The sequence below is a fragment of the Leuciscus leuciscus genome, assembly GCF_965113295.1.
Source record: "Leuciscus leuciscus genome assembly, contig: HAP1_SCAFFOLD_523, whole genome shotgun sequence".
NCBI classification, from domain to species: domain Eukaryota; kingdom Metazoa; phylum Chordata; class Actinopteri; order Cypriniformes; family Leuciscidae; genus Leuciscus; species Leuciscus leuciscus.
In genome coordinates this window covers 17691-39262 of record NW_028118216.1, presented here as the reverse complement: position 1 = coordinate 39262, position 21572 = coordinate 17691, and the positions used below count along the sequence as shown (strand labels likewise).

The window sequence follows — 21572 nt, the reverse complement described above, 5'->3', positions numbered from 1 at the left end:
CATTGCATTCAACTTTTTCTTGTTGGGTCCTTTTCTGAGATTTTGTTGACAATATGTGTGCATTTTTAATGCTTAAGAATAGCATGCAAATAGTTAAATAAAAAAGCATATAGAATTATTCATTTAGGTGTTGCCAAAACGTTTTTTTGAAACAGTCTGTTGCCAAAACCTTACTAAGCTCACAGGTGTAACATCTGTGTTGATGTGTATAATGAACATTTATGAAATGTTATGTAAGACACTTGTAACTGCATTATTGGTTTCTCTGTAAACTTCAGCAATTGTACCACTGTCTTCATTCATGAAATGACCTCAGGATTTCTTTTTGTCCGTTGGCTGACTGTCGGTAATACTCTGAATGGTTTAACTGTGAATTTGGCATAGTGACATGATTAGTATGCATCTGCTGTTAATAATATGCAACGGCCAGAACAAGGAGTACTAATCTAACAACAATAACTATGTAAGTGGTGGCGCATTACACACAAGCCTATCAACTAATTTTAAAATGTTTTTAACCATATGTTTATTGGTGTTGAAGGAAATGTACGCTATGTGACTAACTTTCTAACTGAAAGTAAAAAGCATTTTAATTATAACCAGTAGAGTTGTAGAAAAATCAAATCATAGGCATTGGGAAAGAAAACTGGTAAGACGTGAATGATATGGAGGTTGTTTGAAATTACACTAAAATGTATTGAAGAAGCCATTTGAATGAATTATACAAAAAAAAAATTTGAATTAATTCATTTTAAAAATCATTTTAATGGAAGTGTCAAAGGTAACAACGATTTCTATTCCTTTCTGCTGGAGAGAGCAAAGGCCAAAGCTAGAAATATCCCAGTATTCTTCAGCCAGTAAAAGCTGTCCGTCTTATCATTGTAAAGTGCAGATTGTATCAGTTGATGAAGCTCTTTCCAGTCTATTAAAATCCCCACACCTTGGAAAGAGCAGAGTGATATTTATAGCTGAAGATGAAGGGGTGGGTAGCAGGGTCCGGGTGGGAGGAAGGGGTCTTCCTGAAATTATCAGGTTGTTTCGAACAGCAGAGCCACCAGCAGGCTGTGTGTGTGTGTGTGTGTGTGTGTGTGTGTGTGTGTGTGTGTGTGTGTGTGTGTGTGTGTGTGTGTGTGTGTGTGTGTGTGTGTGTGTGTGTGTGTGTGTGTGTGTGTGTGTGTGTGTGTGTGTGTGGTATTCCCTACGTTATGGGGACAAGGATAGAAATACCAGTCAATTTTGACCTTATGGGGACTTTTTTGGTTCACATGAGGAAAATAGCTTATAAATCATACTAAATTAAGTATGATATGAAAATCCAAAAAATTCTAGAATTTTTTCGGTGATGGGTAGGTTTAGGGGCAGGGTTAGTGCAAGGGGACAGAATATACAGTATAAAAACCATTACACCTATGGGAAGTCCCCATAAAGCATGGGGTGTGAGGGGGGGAGCAAACAGTTTATCTTGTAACAAAGAAAGCGCTACCCGATGAACTCAGATTATTTTGGATGCTTTTTATTCAGAAACAATAACTTCCGACAGGCCACCTTAGTGGCTCCGACGTCCCCGTCCCCCATTCTTTCATGTGAGTTTCCTGTCTTGTGGCGCGCCACTGGACCTTAAACAAGGAGCCTGATCTGGCTCTCGTCCCATTCAGGAATCAAGACAGTGGACGCATAGTCATTCTCTGTTTACTATGCAGATCTCCCTCTCATACTCTCTCTCTTTCTTTGCATTGCCAAATTCTGTCTGTCTTTGTTTACTAGTAAAGGGGGGGGGGGGGGGGGGGGTGTCCTTGGGTCTTCCTCCCACACATAACCCCCCTCTCATTTTGAATCATGGCAAAATCAATGACAGGGTCCAAGCCTCGGAGTCACTATGCCGGGACTGTCCCACCCTCTCCCCCTCCTCATCCATGACACATGTTCCACAGCACGTACCTTGTCTCTCCCTGCTCTCGGTTTGGCTCAGGCAGAGCAAACAGTGCTTTGATCAAAAAAGACGACAAGTGATTCCGAAAGATTTCTAGCTATGACAACAAACACAGTGTCTGTAGGCAATACAGAACTTGTCTATGTGTATCCAATCACTTTATTATTGTGATGTTTACTAAAACAGAGGAAATAATATACAGTGATATCCAAATTGTGTGAACCATTTTTGTGAACTACAGAGCCATGACAGATAACACAATGACTCCAAGGCTTTAGGCTTTTCTGAATAGTCTATCTATCTATCTATCTATCTATCTATCTATCTAACTATCTATCTACAGATTGAGCACAAATAATTATGGGAGCGTTTAAAAGCAGCTGCCTATCAATGAGTACCAAATTGAGTCGAAATAGTCTTGATTATTGGACCCAGAGTCCGCCTGTGCCTATTGATTCCCGACCCACACCCGCACCGCAAATGACAACGTAAATATTATTTCACCCATTACATCAAAGAATAGCGGTTCACCCGTCAGGTAGCCGGCCGCATGCAGGACTCTGCTATGATGACCCCTGTCCACCATTGAAAGCACCTACAATGATCAAGTATCAGAACTGGACCTTGGATCAGTGGAAGAAGATTCAGTTCAATTCAATTCACATTTAATTGTATAGCGCGTTTCACAATACACCATTTCAAAGCAGCTTTACAGAAAATGCAGTTATGTATTTCAGAAATGTACATATACAAAATCACAGTTAGCGAAAAAGGTATTAATTTAAACAATGTAATCATTTAATGCAGAAACAATGAGCTCATTGAAGTAATTAATACTTGTTTGTTAACAAATGATTATGACATTAGAAAATTGTAGCATTGGTGCATGTTGATTTAGAGTTGCGTCATCTGAAGTCTTCGCGGGGTTGGCGCCGTCTCTTCATAGGTGTTGGGATCTGAAGTCTTCATAATAGGCTGGATCCAAACTGGAGCTGACAAACTCTCTAGTTAGTTACCTCAGGATGGGCATCCCAAGGTAAAACAGAGAAGCAAATAGAAAATAATTAGGGTAGCTGCTGTTCATACCATTAAGCAAGAATAATCATGTGCATTTGATCTGATATAACTGTATAAGGTTAGGAGATGCATTATATGAATGTTAGGCTAAAGAGATGCGTCTTCAATCTAGATTTAAACTGGGAGAGCGAGTCTGAGCCCCGAACATTATCGTGAAGGCTATTCCAGAGTTTAATGTTTCAGAGCCAAATGTGAAAATGCTCTGCCTCCTTTAGTGGACTTAGATATTCTAGGTACTATCAAAAGCCCAGAGTTTTGTGACCTTAAAGATCACCTGGTCCGATGAATCCTGTTTTCTTGAACATCATGTAGATGGCTGTGAACATGTGCGTCGTCTAAGTGGGAAGTGAGGGCACCAGGATGTACTGTGTGATGACAACAAGAAAGTGGAAGGAGTGCGATGCTCTGGGCAATGTTCTGCTGGGAAATCATGTGGATGTAAATTTGACACGTGCCACATACCTAAACATTGTTGAAGAACCCTTCATGACAATAGTGTTTCCCGGAGGAAGTGGCCTCTTTCAGCAGGATAATGACCCTGCCACACGATCAGGAATGAAGAGTTCAAGGTGTTCCCCTGGCCTCCAAATTCCCCAGGTCTCAATCCAATTGAGCCTCAACAAGTTCGATCCATCAGCGGGTTGGCGCTGTTTTGGCAGCATGTAGAGGACCAACAGCATATTAGCCGGTCATAATGTTTTGGCTCATCAGTATATACAGTCATTGTCAGAATTGACCAGGACCTCGGGCAGAAAAATAGGTCCACAATTTTAAAGACCCAGCACTATATTTAAAAGTGGGCATGGGGTACTATTTATCCTTCTTTGCACCAAAGCCATCTTGTGTGTTTGCTGCCAAAAAGTTATTGATTTATTTTCATCTGACCATAGAACCCAGTCCTGGTTTAAGGTCCAGTAGTGTCTGGCTACTGAATTTGCTGGAGTTTGTTTTTGAATGAGAGCAGAGGATTTTTTTTTCCTTGAAACCCTGCCAAACAACATTTGGTGATGTAGGTGCTGTTTGAAACAAAGGTGCTGTTTGGTTTTTGACCCCAAGACTTAACTAATTTCTGCATTCCTCCAGCTGTGATCCTTGGAGAGTCTTTGGCCACTCAAACTCTCCTCTTCGCCTTGCATTAAGACAATATAGGCTACGTTCACACTGCAGGCTGAAACGACCCAATTCCGATTTGTTTGCCCCTATGCGACCTGTATCTGATTTTTTCATGACAGTCTGAACGACACAGATCCGATCTTTTCAAATGCGACCCAGGCCACTTGTGTATGTGGTCCAAATCCGATACGTATCCGATCTTTTGAAATGCGACTTCAGTGTGAACGGCCAGGTCTCATGTATCCGACCTGCACGTCATTGATACGCGACAAACGTCATAATTCTGCGTTGAAGTAGGCGGGAATGAGAAGATAAACACAGTGTTGCCAACTTAGCGCCTTTGTCGCTATTTTTAGCGACTTTTCAGCCCCCGTTGGCGAAATTTTTTCAAAAAAGCGACTAGCGACAAATCTAGCTACTTTTTGGACAAACCTCAGTAACCTCCAAATGTTGCCAGCACAGTCCTGCGAGCGCGAGGTTTGCGTTCTCCTTGCCGTCACACACCTCTCTCTGCGTCTACCCTGTTCAGTGAATGGCTGAGAGAGGAGCAGCAGCACGGCAGACGTGAATGAGCAGTGTTGTTTCCACGGACTTATCACTTATCTTTTGTTTTATATTTAAAGAATTTAGTTTGACCATTTTATTTTATTACTTATGCTAATCACTTGTAATACTCACTATCACAGTGCTTTAGTTCACCCAGTTTCCGAACTCTCTCAATTCAGATAATTTTACACATATAAAAAATAGTCATTCAATAGCTACTCGTTCTATTGTCTGACAAAAAAATATAGTAAATGAGAACAGCTTTATTGGACATTCGGCTATATTATATTATATTTTAGTATGTTATATTAAAATACAGTATGTGAGCATGATTTTAACGAGAAAAAACATTAGGCAGGCAGAACCCAAGTACGCCACGATGACGTCATGAATATGCTAATTGACGTATGACGTCATCTAGCGACATTTAGCGACTTTTAGGGGAGGCGTTAGCTACTTTCCTTTGAAAATAGTTGGCAACACTGGATAAACACACTCACATCAGTATCCCACCACTCCTGGCTGCGACTCCGCACCCACACGTTTCTCTGTACCGACGTTGCTACCACTGCTCCACAAAACGCCATGGCCAAAAACCTTGCTCTCCTCCTTCTTTTTATTTTTCTTCTTAAAATGAGAAGATTGTAATTGCGCTGGCTCCGTTGGGAAAATAACTTTAATATCGCTAAACGAGCTCCACTGTTGACATCCATGTTTAGCTACTTCCGCAAACAACAAGTGACGTCGTTGACCGTTGAGTACTCTTCTGCGAATGCGGGTCACTTCTGGGTCATTTCACGTTCACACAGGAGATCACAAAAGGTCGCATTTAATTGGAAATGTGAACGGCCTTGCAAAAAAATCGAATTTTTCCAAAAAATCGGAATTGAGCATTAAGCCCTGCAGTGTGAACGCAGCCAAAGACAAGCATCCTCTTGCAGGCAGATTTGTAACATCTTTAGTTACCATGCTGATGACTTGGGTCTGTGGTGGAGTAGTGAGTTTGATGTGTAATTAAACTTCTGTGGGGTGTGGACTGGATTGATTCCATTCCTAGAGCTTCCGAATAAATGGGTTTTTGGGGTGCGGACTGATGGGGCAGTGAACCCGAGGTTACCCCGTGAGTCAGTCCTAGAGCTCCTCCTGTCCGATTTTAGGGAAAAATTTCATATGTTGGCTTGTTATTCTGAGTTCATAATAAATCTTATGTGCTTTTATAATCATCTTCATCTTCTGTGGATCAAAGCGTTACAGCTGTAGAGTTGCAAGCCACTGGGCTATAATAATATTCATAGATCTATCTTATGTGACGTGGTTGTGCATGATTTGGCAATAGGGAACCATACACCAGCCTATACACACATAAACATGTTTAAAAATCATCGGGAGGTTGGGAGGTACTCATAACGTGCTCGGCTTGTAATTCCTCTCACACAATGCGAGCCGCGACCATACAAGCATCAGCCATTTCCATGCGATTTCTCCTGAGAGAAAAAAAATCGCCTGCGAGCTCTTAAGACAGACTATAAATCGTACGGCTACAAATTTCCGCCTACCAGGGTTACAGACTCCTGACTTGTAAGATCATCTAACTGCGTGACGTAAATTACGTTAATGAGGCAATTGCAAGTGCTTCAGTAATTTATTTGCGTAAAATTATTTTAATGCGTTAAAGATTCTGAATTAATCGCATGCGTTAACGAAATAATGTTGATCATGTTGACAATGTTGAAAATAATGTTTACCATAAAATATTCTTATATTTGGAAAATGTTTATACGTATAGAGAGGTTTATATTGACTATCCTTAGAACTGAGAGAAGCTGGGCCTCATATCCTAATATATACATTGTACAACTGTTGCCCAAACAACCTCTATCCAGCCCTGTCGCCCTTCAACAAACAGACCTGGTTGAAAGAGCATGCAAGATAAAAGTAACCAATTGAACTATGGAGACACTAAAAGGGAACTTCCAATTGACTCAACATGAACATAATTTTAATTCAGCCAATTTTGGCTGAAAGTAGTAGACAAAATACATAGAGATTCTGTTTTGAATGCCCTCTAGATATGTATAGATAAACTTTATTGATCCCTGAGGATAAAATCAGGATCTTTGAACTCTGGACACTCTCTGTCTTCCCAGAGACCTAATATCTTTTCCTGGATAGACTCGTATCTTCCTGGATTACACTATTCTGTGCCAGCTACTAAACACGTTTGAAGTTTAATATTTATTGCTGTCGGAGCCAATAGCCCCGTGGGCAGCGCTCTGACACGTGGAACGGTTGTGCTTTGGGTGACTTGAGTTCGAGTCCCAGCTTGTGGATGTTTCCTGAACCGATCCCCCTCTCTCTCCCACTTCACTTCCTGTCTATCTATACTATCCCAAGAAAGGCAAAATGCCAAAAAGAAATGATATATATATATATGTTATATATGTTTGTCCATTTACCAGAAAATATAAAGTAGTTCTGATACATTTTCCCCTTGATCTTAGATTGTAGAAAACTTTTCACACTGACAAAACTTTTCACACTGACAAACCTTGTAAGATTTAAGGATTTATAATGTTTTTTCCGTTCATGTTAAACTCCAAATGGCATCTGAAACAACTTTGAGAAATTCAAAATTCGGTCTGCAAATTAGATTGACTTAATCAGCACAGATTTTATCGATTTTATCGATGTTCCTAAAGCCGTTTTGCTGTTCACAATGTAGGGTGATGTTTAAGTTCTCCTGGTACTTAATTCATATAAATTTAAGAAATGGAGTTGATGTGGTGAAGGGATTCTGGAAGAATTGTCCCACAGGTGAGGTAAGTGACTGCTAATATCCAGGATTAGGATAAACTTTAATTTATCCCCTTTTTTTTTTCAATTTTATAGTCACAAAACAACCTTCCCTGAATGTTTTCTTTTTCTTCTGAATGTTACCCATTTAGGTTTAATTCTTGGGTTTTTGGCTTTTTAACATATGTTAAGTTAGTCCCCCTGTGTTAAATTGATCAAAAGTGACAGTAAATACATTTATAATGTTACATTCTATTTCAGATGCCGTTTTTTTTTTTTACTTTATTCATCAAAGAATCTTGAAAAAAAAATGGTACACAACTGTTTTCAAACTTGATAATAATAAGAAATGTTTCTTGAGCATTAAATCAGCTTATTATAATGATTTCTGAAGGATCACACTAAGGAGTAATAATGCTGAAAATTTAGCTTTGATCACAGGAATAAATTACATTTTAAAACACATTCAAATAGAAAACAGTTATTTTAAATTGTAATAATATTTCACAATATTTTGGATCAAATAAACACAGGTGAGCAGAAGAGACTTCTTTCAAAAACATTAAAACATCTTCCTGATCCCAAACTTTTGAATGGCAGTGTATGTGGACAGGACCTACGTCTTATGAATGTGAAGATCTGCTTAGTGAATATGAAGAACTGCCTCCTTGAACCCTGAACAAAAGAACCAACCTTTAATACAAAGCATACATAATTGTGAGTATTGTTTCATTTCTTCGTATTACCACCTTACCTGGAAGTATGCCAAGTGGAAAATGCAGTTAAAAGATCATTGTAGAAATTGCATTGAGAGGAAGCCCTTTTTAGTACACTGTTTATTTTGTAGACTACTTTGAGAAACCAGATATTATGTGAGTAACAATGAAAGACTAATTCCTTCCAAAACAGGAAGTTGATCTGATAACTATCACGAGACTGTTATATTTAATTTTTTATTTTCAAAGTCATGGATTGAAAATAAATAAATAGCTAAGCATTACGGAACCGATGAGTGCTGACAATACCTTAAAAAGCTTTGGTTGCAATTAACGGGCTATAGACGGAGCTATGGACAAAACGGAGAGGATCCTGTGAGGACTGGATTCTGAGATGCAGATAACCAGTGAGTAAATTAAACGACCTCAGCCTTTTTTCTTTTTCTTTCTACCTGAGCTTCAACATTTTGTAGCTGTCTCGTGGATGACTGGTCCATTCTCCACCTCTGACATTAGTGAGAGCGTTCCACCTTTTCTGCTTAATCGCTTTCGTGGAGAGAGGGGGCATTTACATTCATAGAAAGCTTGCCAATAGGGTGATGCAAAGCCTGACTGATCTGAGTACGTGCCTCCTGGGAAGGGACGGTGTCATTGTATTTGATCGCGTGTGCGTCCCACAGAGGACTTGAAGCAGCGCGCAGGGCTGGATGCGTCTGTGCTCCAGTCTCTCCATGTCTTTTGCGCCACCAGTCGAGCTGTCTTTGCGCGATATTTGTCATTTTTAATCATGTGTTTGAAAAATGCCAAGTTGCTTTGCGAATGTTTCACGGTTCAGGTAAGATCCTTACGCTTTTACAAAATTTGGCTTTGCATGTGCGCTTAGCAACAAGTGGAAATCTGTGTTTTTGTTGTTTTGGCGCGTTAAATTCAAATTGAATGCAATGAATAGCAAGCAATACGTTAATCGTTTACTGTTTATCAATGCATAGGGCAAACGACAAATATAAATGCCACAAAAATTGTTTTTTACTGGTATTATTAATAATTTGAAACTACGAAAGTGAGCATGTAAGTGAAAGTGAATTGAATGGTGGAGCAAATCATCACTTGAATTATAATACGAAATCAAAAAAAAAATGTTTTTATTAAAATGCTCATATTCTCCTAGTGATCAATCAAAGTGCATTTTAATTGGCAAACATGAAAGGTATTATTCATAAACGGGGTTGTTTTGAGCTATCAGTATTTCTTGTAATGAATTTGTGTTGGAATTTCCCATGCATGACCTGGCATCTTTACAAGCATGAGCTTTACATTACAACAAGAGCTGACTCACTCTGTGACTGTGTAAAAGTGCTGCATCATCAGAAGTTGACAATAGACTAGCAAATTCATTCTGAAAATGAGAGTGACTTTGCAGAAAAAAAGCTTGTAGACAGATCGGATGTTCACAAATGGCTTCTCTAGTGGTTTTCCCTGCAAGAAGGGAAAAGAAAGTTATCACAATGTACACACACACAAAAAAAAAAAAAAAGATATTTAATTTTTAAGAACCATTGTTGATTGTACCATTGTAGATTAATTAAACCATTGTAGGTTTAATTGTACTTTCCTGTACAATTGCATCAATGAATTTCCATAGCCGAAGTCCAATTTAATGAAATATTATTATTATTTTAATGAAGTGTTCACACAGTCAATGTATTTGATGAAAAAAAGCTAATTTACATTTTTAGGTCAAGGTCCTTGGTTTTTACCAAGGGTAAAACTCACCACTTTGACAGTGCTCTCTCTTGCAAGGCAAAAAATAGACTCTAGTTGTTGGCATTTAGTGTTGGCACTTCCCCTGTTACCTTTAACATTGGCTATGATCCTAACTTCAAGCCCTTAGAAACTTGGTGTAGTACACTCGGTTCCCTCTGCTGGAGTGTAAAGCATGTGATATAGTCTCTCCCCCTCTTTCTGTTGCTATCCTTTAGTCATTCAGTGAGGTATATAAGCCTTGTGTTTGTGCAAGGATATGGAGAGTTAGCACATTCTCCATTGAGAGATTCTCTTTAAATCAACCTCTTGACTCTGGCTGTTTAAATCTAAGGCCCTATAAATGAGTGAATAATTTGTCTTTTCATTGCTTAATTGAATTAAATTGAATTTAAGTAGCCCCTTGAAAACATAATCAACTTCCTTCATTCCTCCTCTTAAACTAAAATTCTCAATTATATTGATTTCACTCTTTTTGACAATTATGTATACTTTTTTTATTACATTTTATAACTCACTTAAATTTGTATATGATAACCCACTAATGTGTACACTACCGTTCAAAAGTTTGGGGTCAGTAAAGTTCGCTGGGACAAACTTTTATATTGGCTTGACAAAGCCTTGTTTGAAAGTTTATAACATTTTTGATCGTCCGATTAATGAAAATCGTAAGTCTGATCATTTAGAGAATAAGAACAGCCCTGACCCGAGTTTGGTGGTTGTAGCTTGAACTTCCTAGAAGGAGATACTGTTTAAATTTAGTTTACTTTCTTCAAGCCAACATAAATATATTAAGATAGAAAACAGTTGTTTTAAATTGTAATATATAATGCAACATTACGTTTTTGCTATATTTTTGGATCAAATAAATGCAGCCTCGGTAAACATACAAAAAAAAAATCCCACTGAGCCCTAACTTTAATAGTGTGACTAAAACAAATGTGTGTATGTGGGCCTGCAACAGCACCTCGTCATTGCTGGGTCACTATAACTGAATGAAAGATGGAGATGGCTGTTTACAGAGATAATATCCATATGTTTAGCTGTGGGAGAAGTGACTACATTTAATTAAATTACGTGACTGTAAAATGTTGGAGGCTTGGTCAGATGAAATGTAGCTGATTACTTGGTGGACGTGCGTTCTGCAGCATTCAGACAGACTCTGTGTGTTTCTACAGCAGTTCTTGGTTTTTCCATAGGTCATGCTGTCAACAGAACCTCTGTTGCTTTCGTGACAAGACGCCATTCTCTGCCAAGATCAGCAGTAAAGTGATTTGTCAAGCTGAGGCCACCAGAAAAACTTGCAAAGAAAAGAAAGAAAATTCTGATCATTGACATTCTAATCAAAATTTTGGCCCAACTTTGAGTGTTTCATGCGCTCAAGATCAGAGCATCTCCAGAGGGTACATCCGCTTTGATCAGAGTCCTGTTGCGTCATAGCCAGCTAAAGCTGAAAGAGTGCATTCAAAAAGGTTCCAATAAGAAATAAATGTTGTTCAATCACATGGCCAGCTGCATAGGATGAATCCTTATTCACTCAGTGCTTATCTGCCCTAAAAGTGGACAAGCAATGTCGAACCTCAAGGCTTGAGCTCGGCAGAGTAAAGAGAGGAAACGATAGGAAAAGATTAGAATTACAATTTGTTGCCACTGCAAATATGTATTTTTATCATTTCATTTTTGCTTTGACTCAGACGCTAGGTTTCTGACACGCATGTGATAGAGGATTAAAGTTTGCAGACCAGACACACACAAACACTCTTTCTGTGTAATCCGTCTCTTTATTCCAGATAGACAGAATAGTCGAGCGTTGTGTGGGTGTTGTCTTTTTCCTTATGATTTTTTCTTCTTCTTCTTCTTCTTCTTTTTTCAGTTGCTTAAATCTTGACCTCTTTTACAGGTCAAAATGTTGGTTGCGGGTCTTATTTATTGGCTTGTTTGCCAATGTAATGTTTTACAGTGGTTTGTTTATTTACAGATGGCTATTTACTGCACACACATCATGAAAGTAATGGCATCTGTTGGTGTCTTTTAGAGAAGTGGCGTAGTGTAATCTCGGGATTGTCCTCGTCTAACGGTGCGGTGTGAATTTGCCTTTAAATGCCACTTCACAAACGACGACCAACAGCAAAAGACACTTTGTGGGATCAGTGTTTTTCCCCTGTCTGCCGCTGTTGCTGTTGGTCGGCACTTGTTTTCACTGACTGAACGTTGAATCGCCATTTGTCGGGTTTTGTCATGTCTGAGAAGTGACGGTGCCGTTGATTTGTGTCTGTCGATGCTGTGTGAATTTGCCTTAAGAGTCTTGAAGTCACTGCTGGCGTCTATACAACCCTCTACACACACCGTGGCAATAGAATTGCCATTGGCTATTAAATTTTTTAGTTTACTTGCCAGACTGATGTACTATATATATATATATAAGGATTCAATTTTCTTTCTTTTCTTTGCGAGTTTTTCTGGAGATATATATATCTTATCCATTGCACTGGATGGCGCAATGGATAAGACACATGCCTTTGGTGTGAGAGACCCGGGTTCGAATCCACTGTGAGACACCAATGTGTCCCTAAGCAAGACACTTAACCCCTAGTTGCTCCAGAGGCGTGCGACCTCTGACATATATAGCAATTGTAAGTCGCTTTGGATAAAAAGCGTCAGCTAAATGAATAAATGTAAATGTAAATTTATATATATAAAATTCCAAAGGGGCTGGGCGGTATGACGGTATTTGTTACCCCGGTAGAAAATGTCAACCGTAACAGATTTTTTTATTCTGTGTATACCGCGACATGTAAATGAGTGGGCGTGGTTAACTCACGTGCAGCGTGCGTGAGACTGAGATTTGTCAAAGAAACATGGAGAAAGCAGATCAAGAGGATCCACAAAGGAATTACGTTTTATAAAGGGTTGTTGTTAACGTGATATTTTCAGGGGGGGAAATGTGCAGCAGTCAACTAGAGCAGTGCAGCACCCGTAGGCTACAGTTTAGCCAAGACATGGCAAAAATGTACCGGGGAACCCAAACTAGTATTACTAATATCCTACAAAACTAAAAGGAAGTAATTTATTATGAATAGAATAGTTCAATATAAAATATTCAGATATTATAAACTGATTGATGAAGTAAAGCAATAACATGAGATTGAAAAATTATTCAGCAACACTTTATTTAAAGTTTAATTGCACCTATGAGTTGTATTTAATATCAGTCAGTTGGGGGCAGTTCATCTAAAAGTTGATCAGTGTGTTTTGTTTACTATATTTAGCTATCAAAATAGTTTACCAAAGAAATAATTTAGTTGGCTAACAAACTTTTTGGGAAAGCACCCCTGGAATCTGTTTGTCCTGACTTGAATGCTGTAGTCTCTTGCTAGAGAGTATAAGTGTAAATGTGCTGGCGTTTTTTAAAATATTTTTTTTATCTCATCTAAAGATTGAATTGGTTTATAACTGATCTTCATCTGTTCTGTGTGTGTCAGGACTCTTTGCCTTACTGCTGATGGTGCTGGAGTGGACCCGTCCAGGCCTGTCCTCCCCATTACGCCCCATCTGCGACCTGCGCGTCCTCGACCACTACATTAAGGAGGCATGGGATGCAGAAGCTGCTGTGGTGAGTGACATTCACATGACGGCTAAAGCTGTTCATTAGAATTTCACACGGGACACTTTCTTGTGTTCCATCTGTGCAATTTTAATCTTACACAGTGTCAAGCTAATTCTCAGCGTGTGAATGTTCTTGTTATCACAGAGAGCTTGTAAGGATGATTGCAGCAGTGCAACAAACTTCACTGTTCCTCTGACCAGAGTTGATTTTGATGTCTGGGAAGCGATGAATGTAAGTTACATGAAGCTACTGTTGTGAAGATTGTAATATAATATAGTCATTTCCAAAATCAATACCATAATAAATAACATGCATGTAGTTTTAATATTCCTCTCTTCTGTATGTCTCTTCAGATAGAGGAGCAAGCTCAGGAGGTCCAGTCAGGCATTCACGTGCTGAACGAGGCCATCAGCTCATTACAGGCATTTAATCAGACTGACGTGATACAATCCAACATAGATGCCACTATTAGAAACATTGTCAGCATCAGACAAGTGCTGCGAAGTCTCAGCATACCGGTGAGTTACACAGAGTCTCTTCTGCTCACCAAGGCTGCATTTATTTGATACAGTGAAACAGTGCCCCTTTTTACAAGGTGTAATATAAGTCTCAGGTTTCCCCAGAATGTGTCTGTGAAGTTTCAGCTCAAAATACCTCACAGATCATTTATTATATCATGTTGTTAATGGCCATTTTTGAGTGGAAGGAAAAACATGCTTTCTTTGTGCATGTATCTCTTAAAGCAATAGTTCACTTCAAAAAGAAAAATCTGTCATCATTTACTCACCCTCACGTTGTTTCAAACCTGTATTTCTTCCTTCTGCCGAACACAAAAGAAGATTTTTAGAAGAATGTTGTTGGAACAAACAGTTGATGGAGACCATTGACTTCCATAGTATTTTTTTTCCTACTGTCCTATCCTAATAAAATACATTTATTTCATACCAAGTATACTACAAACCATTAACATGTTTACTGACATATTGCTTTAGAATGACTGACATAAATATTATAATTAAACTTTACCTGGAGCACTTCTTTATTGCACAATGCACATTTATTAATATTAAGCCTAAAATGTGTTTTAATATCACTATTAGGAAGGATAAGTATGATCTCTGTATAATATCAATCTTTAAATGCAAGATATTTAAAGTTCACCTAAAGTACTTGCAATAGTTTCACTTTAGCACAATCAAATATACTTAAGAATTTCTTTAGTTTGACCTATTCCCGGATAACTAAAGTGCATTAAGTGTATACAAAATTTAGCAGACTTTAAGTATACCAATTTAGTATACCGAAAGGTCAGTGGCAGGGAATTTATATTAAGTACATAAATATGTAAACGTATTTGTAGTATACTTAGCATAAAATAAATGTATTTTAGATACATTTTAGTATATCTTTTTTTCACTATATGGTTATTACAATTTAAAATAACTGTTTTCTATTTGAATATATTTAAAAATGTAAGTTATTCCTGTGATCAACGCTGAATTTTCAGCATTATTACTCCAGTCCTCAGTGTCACATGATCCAACCATTCTAATATGCTGATTTGCTGCTCAAGAATAATTATCGATGTTGAAAACTGTTGTGGTTAGAAAAATTAGTTTTCTAGGTTCTTTGATGAACAAAGTTCAAAAGAACAACACTTGTTTGAAATAGAAATCTTTTGCAACTTTTGATCAAATGAATATGTCCTTTCAGAATTAAAGTATTCATTTCTTTCAAAACAACAAAACAGTCAGCGCCGATAGCCTCGTGGGCAAGTGCGCCAACATGTAGCGCCATTGTGCTTCAGGCAACCAGAGTTCGAGTCCCGGCTCGTGGACCTTTCCCGATCCCGTCCCCCCTCTCTCTCTCTCTCACCTTTGCTACTGTCCTATCCTAATAAAGGCAAAAAATAAAAACAAATCTTACTGACCCCAAACATTTGAATGGATAGGACACTTAGAACTGAATTTGCATTTGGCAGATGCTTTTTCCCAAAGCAACATACTGTACAGTCCATTCAAGCTATACATTTGATTCAATATGCATACATTACATCTACATTTCATCAGCTTGTCTGTTCCCTGGGAATCAAACCCCACGACCTTGGCTTTGATTGCTTGCGTCATGTCATGCTCTACTACTCAAGCTACGGGAACAGGAAAATGGATGTTATGCTAATCAAGTGCAGTGTACTACAAACTTATGTCAGCTTCAGGAAGAGAGCATGTTCGTCACTTTGATTGTGTCATAGTGTTACGTAAAAACAAGCAGCAACTGTGGGACTAATCTCTAAAAAGTCTGTAAAAATAGGGTCCAATGTACTGTCTTTATATGAAGGAATTTGTCCGGATTTATTTGTTTGTTTTTTGTGTGTGTGCAAATTTTTTAATTACTCATTGTATTGTGTTGTGTTTTATGGTTAAAGGAAATGTTCATAAACTTAATGAAAAATATTCTAGCAGAAAATTACCAGTACCTCTTACAATTTTCTACAGATTTTTTTCTTTTCTTACAGTGAATACAGAAAGATTGCTTAAAATGTAAAATTTGTGTCTAAAATGTAAAACTGTCACAGAATATTTGAGTCAGTATTATTTAAATTTTATTATAGTTTTATTAATATTTAGAATTTTTTACTTTTCATGCAAATGTTTTGCTTAATTTTTTAGTAAAGTCTTTTTTTTTACCTATTTTGGTTTATTTTCATTTTAGTTTAGTTTTAGTTTTTATTTCCAGTTAATAATTTTAGTGCTTCAACCTATTATACCCTTTTACAACGTCTTGATTTTGTTTCTGAGCTCTATTAGAAGAGGTTTTCATTGCTTGAATGTTTAAAAACACCTTGTTTTTCACATATTCTCCATTGTTGCAGCTCCTCTTTTTCCAGTCTGTCAGTAACGCTCTGTTTAGTTCCTGTCCCTATGAAGCTCCTCTTTCTGAAAAGTGCAGTGTGCTTTTTAGGAAATACCAATGCTAGTTTCAACACACTAATAACTAACTCAACCCAGCCTCGTCCCTTTATTCTGCGTATGCCTTGGGGTGGGAATTATCTAAATGAGGAATATTGTGACATGTTTGTTCCTGGAAGAAAACTCAAGACTACAATGGAGACTTTTTTAGGGAGTTCAGAAACAGTGACACTGATATAGAGAATAACTCCCGCTGGAGGGACTTTGTGCTTTTGGCCTTTTTTATGCTCAAACAGCAACATTACACACTTAAGAAAGTTGAACATTTTAAAAAGCATAATAGGACTCCCTTAAAGGCAACATTTTACATTTTCGTTTAATCCAAGTTTTTCCAACTATTCTTTTTTTTTTATTTCAGCTTTATTTCAATTAACAGAAATGCTTTAATAGTTTTAGCAACTGATAATAACCCTGATTTGAGTTACACTGTATACGTTTATTTACGCTTTCATTTCTCTCTGTCTCTCAGGAATATGTACCTTCAACCAGTGGTGGAGAAGACAAGGAGACGCAGAAAGTATCCTCAGTCTCAGAGCTGTTTCAGATCCACGTCAACTTCCTGCGGGGAAAAGTGCGTCTTCTGCTGGCCAGTGCACCTGTCTGCCATCAAGGTGTCAGCTGATACACAATTCAGGGCAAGAGTCAAACTAATTGAAGCTCCTCATATCAGGAGGCAGGATATGGACTATTACAAAGGATATGTCGGCGAAGATTGAATGACTGGGAGTTGTAGCACTTTGAAAGATTTACTCACAAAGGGAAAAGAATACATCCCCCAGAATGCTAAGCGCCCCCAATGGCTGTCTACTCACTGTGCGTCGAGCATTTGCAAACCCACCCGTGTTACCCGGCAAAAATCAACCAGAAGACATCATAAAACTGCAAGAAATCACTCCTCTTTCCCCATTTGACTGATGCAACTTTCCCAGCTCGACTGGGAAGGGTTATCTGGGACTCTTTAAAAGTGTTTTGTATTGCTTATGAAATTGTCATTATTTATATAGATTATATATATTTCCTAGAGCTGGAATCACTGGCTTTTGCAGGTTCTTCTCTGAAGCTATTCAAGAGAAAACCTCTCTTCCTCCATCCACCATGGCCTCAAGCACCTCCAAACGATGAACTGTTGATAGAGAAGACTATTTATCAATATTAATTATGCACTGTAGGTTTTATATTCATTTCCGTGTGTATGTGTGTGTGACTTTTTGAGAATGCTGCAGGGAATGTTTTAAATGTCAGAGGAGGAAGGTTGTAATGCTGAATTCTTACGGGTCAGTTGGGGTGAACAGGAAGAAGGACTAGATTGCTGCTTGTGTCGGGGGAATTGAAAGCTTTCGTGAGAGAGCTGATGAGGCTCTGCGTTTGCTCATGTCTGAATTACGCCGATGAGCGCGGCCTTGTACAGATAACGCTGGTGCCAGGAAAAATATTGATTAGTGTATGACGAACATCCTAGATTACTTCCACTTCACGCTCAACGCTGCATACTTTCCTTTGGGAAATGATCGTAAGGTTGAAATTTTGTTTCTCTTTTTCTGTTTAACTTGTTTGTGTTTTTCGTAAATAGGCAGGTTTTTTTTTTTTTTTTTTTTTACGTCTGTCAGTCAGTCACTGTTTGGGTGCAACAAAGTATGTTTGTAGATGTTTTTTCCTGTTATTTTGCTGTTGTGTGGTTCTTTCATCACATTGTTATTTGGTATTCAAATACAAAGTATTATTCTTAGCTAAAAACAAGGAGAGGAAGTTTTTCTTTTTTCGTCTTATGAAGCATCTCTGCTGAGAATACACTGCTCACCATTCTGTAAATACATTCATTTCCAAGGTGAGCTTTTTTTATAGCTATGATAGAGTGAATATAGGCATACATTATGCCTAAGCCATAACTGGAGTATAAGTATTGCAATTTTGTTTGTTTCCTCTGAAGGAATTTAGTCACACCACTAAATATTTTTGAACACAGTCTGTGTCATTCTTTTCACCTTACCACCAACATTTCTGCTCTTTTACAGTCTGGACAAACACTTTGATTTAGTAATACTTTTTTGAAAGAAGATCGAATCTATTACTGGTCAGCCAACAGCTGTCAGGTATCCTTGTATTAAATTCAATTCAGATTTATTTGTATAACACTTTTCACAATACATATTTCAAAGCAGCTTTACTGGAAAAAGCATGTTTCTACATTACAATTTAGAGTCATTTGTTATCAGAGGTGACTGTCAACATAATGTCCATATGTAAAAAATGTACAGTTAATAAGTAAGATAATACAAATCATGCAGTTAACTAACATCGTGTATTCATTTAGGCAGAAACAAGGAGCTCGTTAAAGCAATTATTACAAGTTGTGATCGTAATGATTACAATATATTGAAAATTTGTCAGGAACTAGCTTTTCTGCATCAGAAACAGATAACGTGCCATAGCTTAGCAATGTTTCTGAGGTGGAAGAAGGCTGTTTTTGTAACATTTGAAATATGATTATCGAAAGACATGTTGCTGTCTAATATAACACCCAGTTCTTTACCTGTAGAGGATGAAGTAGCAGTACATCCGTTTAGATGCAAATTGTATTCTAAGATTCTCTGTACAGGTTTTTGGTCCAATAAGTAATACTTCAGTCTTATCCGAATTTAATAGAAGAAAATTACTGGTCATCCAGTATTTTATATCTTTAACACATAATTTAGAGATTTCATCTGGTCGTGATCATTGGCATAGTGGAAATAATTCCATGTTTTCTAATAATATTACCAAGAGTGTATATTGAAAATAGCAGAGGGCCTAAAACAGAGCCTTGTGGCACTCCACTATTTACTGATGTTAACTTGGATAATTCTCCATTGAAATAAACAAAATGATAACAGTAATCGTTCTAAGAGTATGTCTTAATGTATAATGTCAAACACAGCACTAAGATCAAGTGAGATGCAGCCTTGGTCAGAAGCTAGAAGCAAGTAATTTGTAATTTTAACGAGTGCAGTTTCTGTGCTATAATGGGACCAGAATCCTGACTGAACTTTTTCATAGATATTATTAGTATTATTTTTTTTTTGCAGGAAGGAGCACATGACTTTATCTTTGATAAATGTAGATATAATGTATATACAGGAAGATGTGGGGGGGGGGGGGGGGCAGGAAGGTCCAACAATGTCTTTTTACTTGCCAGCACAACTGCAGCATGGTCATTAGTATACACACACACAAAAATAAATACATAAACTGTTTCTGAAAGGGGAAACATATGAAATGGCACATTTCCTTTTTACTTCTTGGTACACAAAAGCAATAACGTTCATATGCAAACTCAAATGCAAGGCTTAATAGTTTTAGCTTCAGTCTGAACCAGACCAAAACACGTACCAAATAAAACAGACAACGCCTTTAAAACACACCACAAACTTTACAATTAATGTTTATGAAGTCTTTGAATTTCCCATTTATTGTGTTTATAACTGATACGGATCCTGGCTCTACGGGTTGGGATAAAACACCTTGATGTGGATGGCCGAGTTATTACGGGTGCGTGTAAGTGGCTCTCCAGCTTCATCTGGATCCTCGGGCTCCAGGTCGTCGATGAGCTCTACGGTGGATGTGTTGGCGGCCAGTTGCAGCGCACCCTGGCTGGACGTCTGAAGCTGTAGGGCGATGTTAATGGCCCGGTTGATAGCCAGTCCCAGACCGTGGATGCAGATTTCCCTATGAGCGTCCAGAAGTTTCTGACATCTCGCCAGCTGGGCCTTGAAGTCTGTTTTCATATTGACGTAGACGTCATTCCGTCGTTTGGGCAGTTTGCGAGGCAGACGCTTGCGGAGGGTGTACTCCATCGGGTCCATCTCAAGAGACGAGCCCTCAGGGGCGGGCAGCACCATCGGAATGTGGGGTACAGAAGCTGACACTGGGCTGCGTGGCTCGGCCATGACAAATCACTGGAAAAGCGATGTACAAAGACAATCAGACGTGTTAATCAATGTTTAATGGTGATTTCTTCACAGGGTGACACAGAAGACATTTGTGTGCATACTGGCATTGTGTAACTGGTCCAACTCGAGGAGACTCGAACCAGCGTGGGAGGTGGGCACACAAACAAGGTAGCTAAAGACCACAGCCGCTAGCGCACCTCTTGAGATCAGGGGAGTGAGGTTTACACGCGCAGCTCATACTGGCCTATGTCCGGTACACTCTCCCTCCTAAACCTCACTCCCATCCGGGTCACGGCACCAAATTTAAACTGTCCTACTCGACCCACTCTGATATAAATAAAGCTCTGAATAATTCATGTGTTTTTTATTTGAACTAAATGAACTAAAACGCAAATCCATGATGTACTACACGGCTGCATCCGAAATCGCATACTTACCTACTATATAGTAGGGAAACACAGTATGTGACAAAAGTATGTCCGAAATCACAGTAGGCCTACTCATAAAAGAGTAGACAAAAAGTACCCAGATAACCAACTACTTCTGGTGAGATTCTGAAGTGTGCATAGGATGGAGACTTTACTATACCATGAGGCCACAGAAGAAGATTTGTGAATGACAGTGAAGCAAGGGAACTGATGCTGATAGGTCACATAATAATGACAACATTGCGAATGTAGTACATCCAGATTACATTCATACTACATGATAGAACTTTTTTTTTTAGCGGTCCTGAAGTAATTTCTAAATTATTCAAAATAAGTCCTCAAGTATGCGATTTCGGACGCAGCCTTTAATTCGCGTTGTACGGTTTTTATTTATTAAAAAGAACCGGCACGTATGTTACTGACTCACTGAACACGAGCCGACTCATACGAGTCTTTCGTTTGTGAATCTATACACTGTTCGCTCTGTATGTTTTGAGTGTATGTTTTTTAGCATTACGGATTAATCGATATGCTACATACAATTATATTGTCGTTTTGGTTTTTTGATTGTGAATCGTACCTTGAATTAGAATAGCTTGTTGTTTTTTCCCGCTCTATGTTAAATAGCTGGTAAATAAACTGATCTTCGTTTCGGCGGGTCTGTCTTCTCTCCTCATGTACCGGAAGTCCTCTCGCTTCCCATACA

At 38.4% G+C, this 21572-nt stretch overlaps 2 protein-coding genes and 1 long non-coding RNA gene across 4 annotated transcripts; 1 reads left to right on the top strand and 2 right to left on the bottom strand.

The window, feature by feature from the left end:
* Positions 1 to 2500: 2500 nt before the first annotated feature.
* Positions 2501 to 8304, bottom strand: LOC309491757. The gene is made up of 3 exons (XR_014203293.1): positions 8214 to 8304; positions 8080 to 8134; positions 2501 to 3654 (listed from the first exon to the last, which is right to left on the bottom strand). It is a non-coding gene; the product is annotated as an uncharacterized lncRNA (long non-coding RNA).
* Positions 8305 to 8424: 120 nt separating this feature from the next.
* On the top strand, positions 8425 to 18368 carry LOC309491755 (erythropoietin-like). Of its 2 annotated transcripts, none has more exons than XM_082190789.1 (5): positions 8425 to 8582; positions 13419 to 13549; positions 13688 to 13774; positions 13897 to 14061; positions 16982 to 18368. In XM_082190789.1, the coding sequence occupies exons 1-5, from the start codon at positions 8570 to 8572 to the stop codon at positions 17132 to 17134; spliced, it is 549 nt and encodes a 182-aa protein (XP_082046915.1). In that variant the 5' UTR covers positions 8425 to 8569; the 3' UTR covers positions 17135 to 18368. The 2 variants fall into 2 exon arrangements, with proteins under 2 accessions (XP_082046915.1, XP_082046914.1); XM_082190788.1 differs by lacking the exon at positions 8425 to 8582 and adding an exon at positions 8641 to 9010 and having other exon boundaries at positions 16982 to 18341.
* Positions 18369 to 19657: 1289 nt separating this feature from the next.
* On the bottom strand, positions 19658 to 21560 carry LOC309491756 (ribonuclease P protein subunit p20-like). Its single transcript, XM_082190790.1, has 2 exons — positions 21447 to 21560; positions 19658 to 20444 (listed from the first exon to the last, which is right to left on the bottom strand). The coding sequence occupies exon 2, from the start codon at positions 20433 to 20435 to the stop codon at positions 19989 to 19991; it is 447 nt and encodes a 148-aa protein (XP_082046916.1). The 5' UTR covers positions 20436 to 20444; positions 21447 to 21560; the 3' UTR covers positions 19658 to 19988.
* Between the last annotated feature and the right edge of the window lie 12 nt (positions 21561 to 21572).

What these genes read in the sequence shown, in the direction of transcription:
- LOC309491756 (XM_082190790.1), bottom strand. Translation starts at nt 20,435, where the DNA reads ATGGCCGAGCCACGCAGCCCAGTGTCAGCTTCTGTACCCCACATTCCG.
- LOC309491755 (XM_082190788.1), top strand. An exon ending in GGGATGCAGAAGCTGCTGTG is followed by an intron (nt 13,550 to 13,687) that starts GTGAGTGACATT and finishes TTGTTATCACAG; the next exon opens with AGAGCTTGTAAGGATGATTG. An exon ending in TGCGAAGTCTCAGCATACCG is followed by an intron (nt 14,062 to 16,981) that starts GTGAGTTACACA and finishes TCTGTCTCTCAG; the next exon opens with GAATATGTACCTTCAACCAG.